Source organism: Balaenoptera musculus, chromosome 7, assembly GCF_009873245.2.
Source record: "Balaenoptera musculus isolate JJ_BM4_2016_0621 chromosome 7, mBalMus1.pri.v3, whole genome shotgun sequence".
NCBI lineage: Eukaryota > Metazoa > Chordata > Mammalia > Artiodactyla > Balaenopteridae > Balaenoptera > Balaenoptera musculus.
Window position 1 is genome coordinate 73,996,924 of NC_045791.1, and position 14,342 is coordinate 74,011,265.

Consider the following 14,342-nt stretch of genomic DNA (forward strand, 5'->3'; position numbering starts at 1 on the left):
TAACCACCATAACAAATGTAAAATTGCAAACTTGCAACAGACACCAGTGCTGCAACACTTTCCTTACTTATAAAACTAAAATATAACTGTAGACAAATTTAACAAGGAATGTGCTAAATCTATGAGGAAGACTACAGTACTTTATTGAAGGACATTTTAAAAGTACCAAATAAATATGGAGACACACGTTAAAACATAATATTATAAGATGTAAATTCTCCTCCCATCAGTCTAGAAAGTCAGTGCAATTTCAATCAAAATTGCAATGGCATTTTAAAAAACTAAATTTGATATAATTTTAAAAGTCTCTGAAAGTACTCAAGAGTAGGCAAAGATAATCATGAAAAAGGAAAACGATAGAGACTAGCCCTGCTAAATAGCAAAATATACTATATAGATGCAGTAATTTAAACAGTTCCTGTTCTGGCTCAGGAGTAGAGAATGGAACAGAACAGAGTTTAGAAATAGATCCAAGTACAAATGGAAATTTAGTGTTGAAAAAGAGGCATTTCAAATCAGGAGTGAAATGACAGATCATTTAATAAATTGTACTGAAGTAATTGGCTATTGATTCTGGAAGAAAGTAAGAGCCCTATTTACTTAGTAGAAGTACAGAGAAGGTATACTGTTAAGTGAATAAAATAATTTGCAGGAGTAATGATTCTATTTTTGCAAAAACAAAGCTCTCTGTGTGTGTGAGCGGGTGAATATATAGGTGTGTGTGTATGTGTGTGTATACATGCACATGGAGGTGCCCATGTGTATGTACATATATACATGTAGCTCTCTCAAACCTCTTTTGAAACATATTAATTTATGCATATATCTTAATAATATAAATTCTGAAAGAAACCTGCTATCCCATTGAAAAATGAGAAAACTGGCAATTACTTGTACCTACCTGTGTTTACCTTCCCTGTTATACCCCACACCTCCCTGTCTATGAAGTAAATGCTTTTTTTCTTAATGCTTTTAAAGTTCTTTTAAATCTCTAATAACCACCTGTCTCTGGCTCTCCCTTTTCATCACTCTCCCTAGTGCCATATATATACATGTTTGGAAAGAACCATTACCCCAAAAAAAGGAATGATGGAAAAAGAGGAACTTTTACTTTGTACAATTCCATATTGTTTAAATTTTCACTTTTGTAATTAAAAAGAAAAAAAGGACATTGCCTTAAAATCTTTCATTGATACGTCATTCTAATTAGAATAAATGTTTTTCTGTTGCAAATCCAAACAGTGATCTAATTGAAAATACATTTTTGTAATTTGGTTAATCAGCTTTTTATGTAGTCAAACAACTGCATTTTTATTTCCTCTTACTGATAAAAAAATGACTGATGTCTGTATTGAATAAACTGAGAAGATGTTTATGCCCTTACAGGAATAAACTTTTTCAAGATACAGAAATATTTTAAATATTAGGTAATGAATCCTATTTGCTAATTCTGTGAAATGTTGCTATGAACAATAGAAATTCACACTAAATAACTCCAAATTCCTAAATATTTCCAGTGATGGTTAAGAGGGTAAATAAATAACACTCTTCATACTCAGTATTCATTTTTTTCAAAGGAATTTCCAGCTATGGAACTCTCCAGCTACCTTTCAAATCATCCATAATCAAAGTATCACTTGACGTTCTATAATAACTCATGTAAAATATAAAAAATTCTAAAAAGGATATCATAGGTATGTTTGTATTTGATACACACACATACACATAAATTCACATGTTAAGAACCCCAATCCAAGTACAAATACTTTAAAGGAAATAGAACTCTTTAGAGGCTGATATGTAAAATTTGGTTCTAGTGATTTTCACAAATTTTTCTTTAAGTGAATAATTTAATGTACGTAATCATTTGAACACCTTTTGTAATTTCCTACCTATACAAAGTTTTGAATGATTTAACATGTTTTGCCGGGTTTGCTTAAATATTTTAAAATCTAGGAACACAAGGGTTCTATTTTGGATCTTCAGATTGCTAGAAAAGGAAAAAGAAGATCCTGTAAAAGTGTAATGTTATAAGAATGGAAAAGGAACAAAATAAAAGGATGATTAACAAGGTGTTTTATATTATTTTATTACCATCAGGTAGACTTCAAGCACAGAAGCAACAAGAAAAATGATGCGAGACTTCTCTAATATTTTTAGTACCATAAGTCCTATGCTCAAAACACTTTTCAGCAAACTACCACAGAAATGTTTAATATATAATAAAACCTATCGAAAACAAAATAAAATATTACTTAAGGATTAAATATTTGTTGATTAAAAAAATGAAGGATGACTGCATATCTCAGGTTGCCCAAGACAGTCCTGGTTTATGCCTGTTAGCATGGTAACAATTATTAATAGTGCTCTCAAAAAGATTCTTGTAGACGATTGCATTAATAACTCCAATACTTCACCTCTCCCACTATCTGTCCTTGTAGTGTCCTCTCACTGACTCTGTGGCCATTTTGGTCAACAGGCTATTCGCTAATGTGACACAAGCAGAAACTTGAAAAGCATTTGTACAATTGGGTTTGCTTTTGTGCCTCTACCATACCATGAAAACATGCCCAGGTGAGCCTGTTGAAGTTTGAGAGACAAGCGGAGCAGAGTCAAGCTGCTGAAGATAATTACACTAGTCAACCCAACTGAGAACTAGCTGATTTGAGTCCAGAAGAACCATCTAGGAGGAGTGTCCAGCCTGAATCACCAAACTTCACACTCATGAGCTGTGTGTGTGTGTGTGTGTAACTTACTATTTTAAGCCTCTGTTTTAACTTTTGGAGCGATTTGTTATTGTATTATCATGTCAATAATTATAAAAGCTGGGGGAAAAAAAAAGAAAAACAATTCACTTACACACACATGACTATACAGAGCTTATAAACAATACCTTCATTTCCATCAGTTCTGCTGTATTTGGAGGAGTGCTAAGAGCTTTTTCAGATATCTTCTCAAATTCCTCACATAATCTGAAACACCAGACAAAACCCATCTTCTATAATTAAATTTTATTTCTAAATATATTCCTGGGTACTATTTTAATGTTCTATTACGTGAACAATACAGATTATCTTACCTTTATGACATCTAATTAATTAAAAGCAAATTTGTGCTCATTTACTCATTCATTCAATACACATTTAATGATCATCTATTACATTCCCAGCTACAGTAATAAGTGATGGAGGTACACAAATGTGTAAGATGCAATAATGGTTCTCAAGCAGTTCACAATCCAGTAGGGACAACAAGACTATGAACAATCATTTCCAACCTAGAGTTTTAAGGGCTCTACCAGAGATTTAGTTGAGATGGCACAAAAAGGTGGTCTACTTGGAAGGCACGGTTAAAATGGGCCTGTGTGCTCAGAAGCTTCTGGTAATATGCAAATATTTCCTACTGATTTAGGTTGTGGGCAATACAAACAATGAACTTACTATGGAATTTTAAAAAAAGAGTAGTGAGAGCTAAGGAAGTTCAGATAACATCTGCAGAAATTTCTTCAAGAAGATTGAAGAAGGAGAGGTGAAGGTGAAGGAGAGGGAATGGATGGTGATGATGTTGGGTTGAAGTGGAGGGTTGGAGGACGGAAGAGGGTTTTGACCGTGTTTGTAAATTTCAGAGGCAGAATCCACAGTGAGGGAGAGATTTAAAATGAGACACAAAGGGGACTACTAGTAGAGCCAGGTCCAGAGGGATGGGAGGCAAGGGGGCTGAGCTCAGAGGTAGAGACGAAAACAGTGAGTGGCTGACAGACTCTTGACCTCTGAGAGTGTGGGGAGGCAGATAGGGAGGGGTTCGTGGAGAGGTGAGATGAGACATGTTCAGGGCAAGGAGTTGAGGGCATTTGTATCTAGTGGTTCCTATAATAGTCCTGGTATATCCTCTATACAGCCAGTGAGTCTGGTGAGAGGCATAATTAAGAGAAAAGGGGAAAAAGTAGAACTGGCATGAGCTCTGAGGGAAGCTAAGAGGAAGGGAAATAGTTATGAAATTAAAGCAAATATTTCACTCAGCATGAAATGCTGTAAGTAAAAGACATTTTCACTATTCTTCCAGTACTTTTAGAGGAAAAGGTACTTTAAGCTGAATATACTGTTCTGTTTCTCAGATAAGCCGCCTGAATCCTAGCCCTTTTCCACGTGGTGCCTCCCTCTTCAGCCTCCCGCTTCTCAGTATCTGTGAGAGCAACACAACCCACTCCTTGTTCTTGGAATACACCATGCCATGTTCATACCTCACTCCCTTCTACGTATTATTTCCTCTAACTGGAATTCTTTCACCCACATCATTCACCTGGCGGACTCCTACTCATCCTTCAAAATGAGTTCCTACATCACTTCCTCTTTGCAGACTTCCCTGATTTTCCCCTCTCCTCCAAACCTCACCCTGAAAGGAAATTAATCACTTCCTTCTCTACTGTTCTACTTCTGTGGTTCAGGACACAACTTATCGCACCCTGTTGTAATTTACTGAATTGGATGTCTATTTCCCCTTCTACAATGTAACTTTCTTCAGGAATTTTGTTCATATTCAGTCCAAGTCTCTAGTGCTGTGCCTGACATACGGTAGGTAAGTGAAGCTCCCTCCAGGCTTCTTACAGGCTAAAGAATATCTTTTAATGCTTTTTCTCTAACACTATATTATAAAAATTCTGATTATTTGGAGGTTTTATTCCATGTAACTGATAAAAGGAAAGAGGTTCCTGGAGCCACACTATCACCAGTGCTAGAAAACTAACTACACTTCTTGTCTTAAACAGGTATTCTGCTTCACACATTAGCATTCTGTGAGTTTACTTAACATGAGTCAGTTTTCCTAAAAATCTCCAGATTGGACAATAAATGAGTTTGTAGTTAAGGTAACGTGTTACCATGGCCTTAAAGGGTAATTACAGTAAAATGATGTTCCAAATTTGAGATCCTTGACAACTACCGTGTATATCCACTGTGAAAACTCACTTTGTGTATTGATTACACAAACTTAAAAATCTGAAGTTAGATAATGTCCACCTGACTTGTACAAAAGAAATGCAAACACATTTTAATACCACCCTAATTCAGACAACTGGGAAGGCACATTCACGGTGAAAAAATACTAAAAATCACAAAATAACACTTAGAGCCAAGTAGAAATAAGTTTGGCTTTATCTTTTCTTTTCTATCATTTATGACACTGCTCTAATACATTACTTTAGTTGAGTGACAGTTGATTCTATTTAATTCCTCCACCCCCAAAAATAAAAATATTAAATAAATACCTTGTATTTACTTCCTGATGGTCTCTGAACATTTTAGCTATAAGTTTTCCACAAATAATATCTGCTCGCTTCACCAAAGCTCTGATTAATTCCTCACAGCGCATTTCAAACATTCCTAAACGAATAGTCTGCAATGTTAGGTATTAAAAGTTTAATAAACATGAAATGACATAAATGATTCCCACAAGTTTGCCTTTTTCCATAATATTGATTTTTATGTGTGTGATCTAATACAACTGAGTTTTTTTTTTTTAATAGGATGCAGGCAGGGTTTTGCAAATACTCTTTTATATTTTACCATTATCTTCTGGGTGAATCTCCTTGAACAGTGTATCTTGGAAGCCAATTCTATTTCAGGACAATAATTGATATAAAAACTTTGGAGAATTGAGTTATTGCTACATAGATAGTGCGGGATTTAAATGTTATACTTGCTCTGTACAAAAAAGTAATTCATGGTCATGGTAGTAATTTTGCAAAACATAAAAAAGGACAAAAGAAGAAAACGTTTAATTACCAGTCTCCTACTAAACAGAAGTAACCACATTTTGGTATAATTACCATATTTTCCAAAGGATTTGTAAACACCAAAGCAAAAAAAAAAATTAGTTCTTGATATTTTTGAGGGGCCAAGTTAAATAAATTACTTAAAGTCAGGCTTATAGGGTAGACCTTCAGCTCTACGAGCATAAGAAACTATGTGTTTTGTCTACCTCTGCATAGCCAGGGCTTACCACAATGCTTGGCACATAACAAGGCCAACAAACAGTTTTCTGTTGATGATAATGGTCTGATCTTTCACTTTTCATCTTACTGTAGGATCTAGAAATACAACCTAATAAAACTGGGAAAAGATCACTAGGTACAAAGAACAGTTGTACAAAATGGGTCATTACCTTTCTAGATGTGTCTGTATGTCCTCTATGAGTTTTTGGTATTTGTGAATTTCTTGTATTATTTTCTCATAATTATGATTTTCTGCAAGGAAAGCATCAGCATCTTGCTCAGCTTTTTTGGTAATTAGAAAATCATACTTGTCATAGAGTCTGAGGTGCTCACTCGGTGCCCACGCTCCTCACACGTAACCACCTCCTTAATCTTTTCTTTGTGAGCTTCAACAACTTCCTTCAGAATTATCCGGCTTCAAGGTTGTTGGTTTAGACTTACTTTCCTACAACAAAGGAATAAAAACAATATGAGTTATTGAAAATACTTAAATTAAGGTAACCATCATTCAGCTTTGTAAAATGCCCAATCTTACCATATTGTCTTTTTTTTTTTAATTCACAAGGTCCCTTGGATTTTCTAATCTATATCTGTAGAGAGTCCCAATCACAGCAGTATTTTAAATATCTAGGTTTCATATGTTTTGTTTTTCTTAGAGGCTATCTAGGTGTGGTTTTGTTTTTTTCTGTATGGAAGGAAAGAGCAGTGCACTTGAGAATATACACAAAATAAGAGCTGGAATATCAAAACAGCAAAATCCATGTTTTTATTTGTATAATTGTATAGGCTAGCTTAAAGGTAGCACTTGCCCATCGTACATTATTTAAAAAAAATAGTCAGCTCAATGTCATATGATCACAGTCTTTGATCACAGTCACAGTACTTCTTCACCTTGAGGAGTAATGTCTGTAGAACAAAGAAGGATTGCTTACTCATTCACTGACCTCTGACCTTTCAGAGGTCAATGTGAACAGCAACTAGAACAGACTAAAATCCCCAGTTGCAAAATTTGCATTCTGCTACCACCATTAGAATAATGTGGGCAAGAATGTATCAGACAACAATTTTAAATAAGCAAACAAATCTCAGCATCTTGTCTCCTTCTCTTTTTGAATAAGAGGACAAGTGAATGTCATATATATATGGTTTATTACCTTGAACCACATTACACTTAAAAAATATATATGCTCTCTACCTGTTGTCCAGAAAAAGGAATTTTTAACTGTAACAAACAAAAATCATTGCCAGTAGTGAATATTCTACAGCTTTCAAATTTGAGAATATGAAAGGACTCCTTAGAGAACTGGGTAATTTGTTCAGGTATCCAGGATGCATTTGTCCGCTATTGCCCCCTAGTGGACATTTCAGGAAATCACACTTTTCCAGAACTAGATGATTCATGACATTAGTGAATCACCACCACCATCACCACCACTACCTCACCCCCCGGGCACAGCAGATACTTGGTGTCATCTTTTTTGAAAAAGAACTTAGGATAAAGCAATATATATTATGTACTGCAAGTGAAATTGTTGGATCTAATGTGAAGCTCATTAATATTCAAAGTACCCTCTGTATCACTTGTTTCCAAACTTGAGGGATTTGCCAGAATCATCTAGGGATATATACCAGTATACCTACTCTGAGTACAGACTGTCATTGAAATCTGCATCTCTAGGTGCAGGGAATGGGGGTGGCGGGGACCCCTGGATTGTATTTTTAAAAGTCACCACATGATGCTGGTACATAGGGTTTTAGAATCCATTACCCCACGTATAATGCCCCAGGTAAGAACCTATCTCTCAAAATTTGATACCAGAAAAAATACCTGAGCAGTCTAAAACTTGTTATATTTTCCTCTTTACTGTAGAAACCAGGAAGCTTAGAGCCATATTTTATAAGCATAAAATTATAGCAACTGTCTTCATTCAGATGATTATAATACTTTTTTCCACTTCGAACTTTATCTAGTAACTCTTATTAACTTGTTATATCTGTCTGTTTCATAAGCTACATCTAGTCATTCTTGAGGAAGGCAGGGTATGAACAGAATAGAAAAGGATGCAATAGGAACTGGAATTAAACAAAAAACCAAAGTAAACAGTAAGTTTCTTGAGAGACTTCTATTTATGGTAATATGAGGAACAGATACCCTGTTTGAAAACAACGACCTAGTTCAAAACACATAAATATGCTGGGGAAAACGCCAAATATAACTTTTATAATGCATGGTTAAGGCAGTAAAATCATAAGGCAAGTCTAAGGGGCCAAACATGAGAGAATACATGAATCGGGAGGTAACTATATGCGGACGTGAGCAGCTGCCCTGGGGACTCTGCAGATCCCTGGTGGCCTAAGCTTTGCTTTAATGAGTCTCCAGCAGGATGGGCACATGTGTGGGGCTGGGTGGCATGGGTGAGAAATGGCGGTCAGGAAACAAAGCCTCAAGCCTGAGTAAGGTGGGAAGTCAACTGAAAGCCCTACGTAAAGCCAGGAACAATGAAAAGTGACACAACCTCACAATGAGGGTTCTGAGGACACAAAACTTCAGAATGCTTAAAGCTGACAGAACCTTTAAATGAGGGGGCAAGAAAGGAAAATGTCTTGTTGGGCCTTGTTTTTCAGTGGAGAAGAGAAAGGATCTTCGTCTTAACAATTTGGAACCCACAGCCTGTTTCTCATACACATTTGGGTAAACACTCACACTGCCAGGGTCATCACACAAATCCTCAGGCCAAGATTTTGGTTAAAAGGGTCCTGGGGGCTTCCCTGGCGGCGCAGTGGTTAAGAATCCGCCTGCCAATGCAGGGGACACGGGTTCGAGCCCTGGTCCGGGAAGATCCCACATGCTGCGGAGCAACTAAGCCCATGTGCCACAACTACTGAGCCTGCGAGCCACAAACTACTGAAGCCCCGCGTGCCTAGAGCCCCGTGCTCCGCAACAAGAGAAGCCACTGCAATGAGAAGCCCACTCACCGCAACGAAGAGTAGCCCCTGCTCACCGCAACTAAAGAAAGTCTGCGCAGCAACAAAGACCCCAACGCAGCCAAATAATAAATAAATAAATAAAAATAAAGTTCCCTTAAAAAAAAAAATCATTAAAAAAAAAAAGGGTCCTGGGTTTTGCAGGGGCCTCCAGAGCACATGTCAAGAGAATATGCAAAATCCAGAGGAACCAACCCAAATCAAGGCCCTCAAAGACTTCCCTGCATAAAGTTCTTACGTGTATAAGCCCATAATAATAAGGAAAAACAACCCACAGAAATAGACCACCAGGAGCAGGAGTCAGATCAGCAAACAGAGAAGAGTAATGAATACATGACTAAGTACAAGAGACTATCAAAAATGACCAGGCCTAGTTGAAAAAAAGAAAAGTTAACGGATTCTGAGAAAATAAAAATAAAATGATAAAAAAATTAGAAGCTCTATGAAGAAGAAAATATTCTCAAAATGAATAATGTCACAATCACAGTGTTAAGTAAAATAAAACAAGTCATGGACTATTTATAAGATGACTCCATCTATACAAAGACATAGAAAAACCAAAGAGAAATTGTTTACAGATATACAGACATGTAGTAAGTTTATGTTTAAGAATTCAGAATAATAACTACAAAATTCCCAATGGTCACTGCAGCACTGTTTACAATAGCCAGAACATGGAAGCAACCTAAATGTCCACTGATAGAGGAATGGATAAAGAAGATGTGGTATATATATACAATGGAATATTACTCAGCCATAAAAAAGAACAAAATAATGCCATTTGCAACTACATGGATGGACCTAGAGATTGTCATACTGAGTAAAGTCAGACAGAGAATGACAGGTGTCATATGAATATCCGCTTTGCGTGTATCTAAAAAATGGTACAAATGAACCAATCTACAAAACAGAAATAGAGTCCACAGATGCAGAAAACAAACTTATGGTTACAGAGGGGGAAGGGAAGGGCGATAAACTGGGAGATTGGGATGGACATATACACACTACTATACAGAAAATAGATAAACTAATAAGAACCTACTGTAGAGCACAGGGAACTCCACTCAATACTCTGTAATGACCTATATGGGAATAGAACCCTAAAAAAGAGTGGATATATGTTATATGTATAAACTGATTCACTTGCTGTACAGCAGAAATAACACACATTGTAAATCAACTATACTCCAATAAAAATTAATTTAAAAAAATAACTACAAAGTGCAAGATAGTGATCCTTTGCTAGAAGGTAGAAGGATAGGGTATGAACAGGGAAGACCAATTGGCAGGTAGAGCTTAAAGGTAATAGTCATTGTTTAAGTCAGATTGAAGGTATGAAGGTGTTAACTCTATTACTGCTTTAAAACTTTTAAACACTAGCCTCCTGTACTCTTTTGTATGTATGAAATATTCGTACACTATTTTAAAATGAAAAAGGGAGAAGAAAGCTACTGTTTGGAACTTACGAAACTTGAAAAGCTTTTAAGTTAAGGAATTTTCAGACATGCTCATTTCATATACTAGACTGCAATAACTACTGTTGAAATATCGTAGTTCAGCAGAACTTTGCTAAATATTTGGCCAGAGAGAGAAGGGAAGTAGGATCTATGATTTGGAAGTAAGGAGACATGACTATTCCTGGAAGAAGGTGTATCAGGAAGGTAGCTAATTGGAGGAGAGTTTTACAGAGCTGGAAAAGTGTAACAGCAGTCAACAGCATGGTGTGAATGCTACAGCAAATGCTCATTGACGGCTTCAAACCAGATCACAACTTTAATTCTTCCCCCTCAGAAAGTTTTCAGCTGAGTTCAATAGAAGACTGGTCTAAGAAACCAGTATTTAAGAGAAGCTAATGGGAAAATAGTATGTTTTTAAAGCAAAACTGCCTTATAAGCCAATGTTACTAGGCCATTTGTATTCTGTAAAGCAGAGGATACCTGTCTATACTAAAAGAAGTTATTTGAAGCAAATACCATCATGCAAATTGAAGCTATCAGAATATCCTTATTACTTACCCACTTGGAATACAATTTTGCCTCAACTCTTGGCACGAAACTGACAGCCTTAATCATGACATCATAAACATTTAGAAGGATGTCTATATAGTCATTGAAATCAGGTTCAAACTTAATGGTGTCATTATCAAGAATCAGCCTCATGACAAAACCTGGATGTTCAAAAGCTCTAACAGAATCCTGCAACAAAGAAGTTATATATATATAATAAAGTATACATATATATATGCATATGAATTGTGATAGACTAAGGAGTGCACTGGTCCCAATTAGGATACATGGGAACTCACCCTTCTTCTTATGCCCTAGACAGTTAAGCCAAAGAGGAACTGTACCAAAAAGGGCAAGAGCCATTCCCAGCTAGACTTGTTGGTATCTAGTATCCACTGAGCCTACAGATCAACTATAGGGTCACGATTCCAGAAAAAGGAAGATGTGCACAGCAGTGGGGCTCTAGAATCATGAAAGAAGGAGCCCAAGAGGAGAACATTCAAATTCCCAGACTCCACTCACCCTGTAACAGGACCTTCTTCCAGAAAGAAAAGAGTTCTTTGGAGAAATCTTCCCCAGCCCTCATGAGCCAAATTTCCCAATTATGGGAATTTTTACTTATTTCCACTAACCTCACCAATGTGATGATAATAATATATCCTACATACGCAGGTTGACATTAAGGCTTTTTTTTAAAACAACACGTAAGTGTAATAGGTCTAAAGATACACTTTCTGCTCTTCCACTGGTAAAGGTTATTTTATAATTATCCACTCTGAAAGAATTGAAAATAAATAAACTGGTAAATGAATATTGGTGTAACTGAACCTTACTTACGGAAGGTTGTGCAATTAAGTCTGTGAAATCTTGCATGGAAACCAAAGCGAGGTCCTGCAGCTGTAAAGTCATAAGTGTAGCAGCACAGTTGAAAAAAGATTCCAACTTGGCACTGCTGTCACCAGTTGGCAATAGCTTTTTTTTATTACCTTGGTAATAAATATTCTGCACTTCTGGAAACCACCTTGAAAGAACAAAAGACTTTTAAAAGTTAATATTTTCAGTGAATTACTCCTCTTACATTAAGCATTAACAGTAACTTCTGAACATCTAAAGGTCTTTATAGAGAGGTATATTGCCAAGTCACATTATCCACTCTCTGAAATGTAAGCGTTAGCATATTTCACTCCTCCTGGGAAAAGAAATTTTAATCATAGCCAATGGAAAATGGCTCAACGACATGATGCTGTGATAAAAAGGTAAATCGAACTCCTGGAACCATGATTCCTGCACTTTTTGAATAATATGACAATTAACTTTATTGGATATTACAAGATATTCCTCCCCAGTCTCTGAAATTGCTCTTCAGGGAATGGATTTGTCAGTTTAAAGCTAAAATGTGAATAACATTAAATCAAGGGAGGGCTTATTTGGCTCAGCCCACTTGGTAATTTATGCTATTCTATTTCACAATGATAGTTGAAAACAAGACAGAAAACAACAGAATCAAGTATATTATTTTTTTATCCTCCTTAATGAGAAATCCTGAAAGAGTGACCAATTTAAAACAAGTTTCAAATGTATATGTATCCTTGTAGTAAAAGGAAAACAGTGAAATTCATAAACAGATACATTATGATGATAACAAGTGAAGTTTTCAGTTTACAAAACCACTGTCCAACACTAAAATTAAGGAATATTTGTACCTCTTTCATAAGAGATAATAAATTTTTTAAAACCATGAGTCAATGTAAGTTCAGGAGTTGCCTGAATGCTCCAAGAGAGGTCAAAGTTTTAAATGTATGTATTCATCACTTTAACAAATATGTGTTTAGTGCCTACTGTGTGCTAGGGACAGTGTCATGGGAGATATGAAAAGATATCACATGATCCCTTCTCTCTCATAATAATGAAGGCAATGTGTCATGGTATAAAAACAGCTTTGAAATCAAAGAATAGAGACATAATTTTCTATTTAAGTAGTAGAGAAGGGTTCTATAGTGAAGATGGCAAATTTCACTGAAGAATAGATAAAAATGAGGTGAGGAAGACCCTGAGAAAAGGATCTGAAGTAGAAGATACTAAGAAAAATAGGTGGGAGAGGTAGGGCTAATATATCTGATCATTTCACTGTCTATAATGGAGCTAATACACTAGAAAATAGGAATAAATAAGTGGGGGGAAGTCTGTGAGGCCTTTTGCAGAACTTGGGAGCTAAACACAAGAACCTGGGACAGGTTCATGCGCTGTGAACACACCGCAGATGTTTCTGCAGCGGGGCATCACCGTTAAAGCAATAGGTAAAAGGACAAAGGAGGACAAGTAGCCAATACTAAGTAGAGAAGGGCAATGCCAGATTAATGAAGGGGATTGAGAAATCTCCAGTAGTTCAGGCAAGAGATGGACTAAGTCCAGGGCTGTAAGACTGGAAAAAGGACAAAGAACAGAAAATACATTGAAAAAAATTAGTCATTCAATCATTGTCTCAAAAATACTTACAGGGTTCCTATTATGTACAAAACATCTGAGGGTACTAAATATTACTCAGTCCTCAAAGTACTTATAGGTGAGTGGAGGGGAAAATGCACACACATAAATATATTATAAAAGGAAAAAGTAATAAGAGAACAAAGTGTCAGAGGGCATTCAGAAGGAAGAGATCACTTTTGATGAGGGTAACCAGTAAAGATTTCATGGAAGAAGGGTCATTGGTCTGCACACTGAAAGACACAAGAGGGGCTTCTCCAGGAATGAGCTGCATTATGTGCTGTAAATAGCGTGAGGCATAATTTTTTTTATTGAGGTATAACTGATATAACATTATATTAGTTTCAGGTGTACAACATGACGACTGAATATTTGTATGTATTGCAAAATGATCACAATAATCCTAGTTAACACTGGTCACCATAATTAAAATTTTGTTCTTCTTGGGATGAGAACTTTTAAGATCTACTCTCCTAGAAACTTTTAAATACACAACACAGTATTGTTAACTGTAGTCACCACGCTGTGTACTACATCTCCATGGGTTATTTATTTTATAAATATAAATTTGTACCTTCTAACGCTCTTCAACCATTTCATCCACCCCTTACTCCCTTCCTTTAGCAACCACCAATCTGCCCTCTGCATCTATGAGCCTGGTTTTTGTTGTTGTTGTTTTAGGTTCCGCATACAAGTGAGACCATATAGTATTTGTCTTTCTCTGTTTGACATATTTCACTTAGCATAACATCTCCACAGCCCATCCATGCTGTTGCAACATCTTCTTTATCCATTCATCAATCGATGAACATTTAGGTTGCTTCCATGTCTTGGCTATTGTAAATAATGCTCCAATGAACATGGAGGTGCACATATCT

General features: G+C 36.2%; 1 protein-coding gene across 1 annotated transcript in view; it reads right to left on the reverse strand.

The window, feature by feature from the left end:
- Positions 1–14,342, reverse strand: part of DNAH7 (dynein axonemal heavy chain 7) — a 277,143-nt gene that overhangs the window by 181,458 nt on the left and 81,343 nt on the right. Inside the window, 7 exon segments of the mRNA XM_036858189.1 lie at positions 2,894–2,972; positions 5,264–5,408; positions 6,176–6,335; positions 6,338–6,400; positions 6,402–6,434; positions 10,990–11,169; positions 11,818–12,001. Coding sequence (XP_036714084.1) covers positions 2,894–2,972; positions 5,264–5,408; positions 6,176–6,335; positions 6,338–6,400; positions 6,402–6,434; positions 10,990–11,169; positions 11,818–12,001 — 844 coding nt within the window.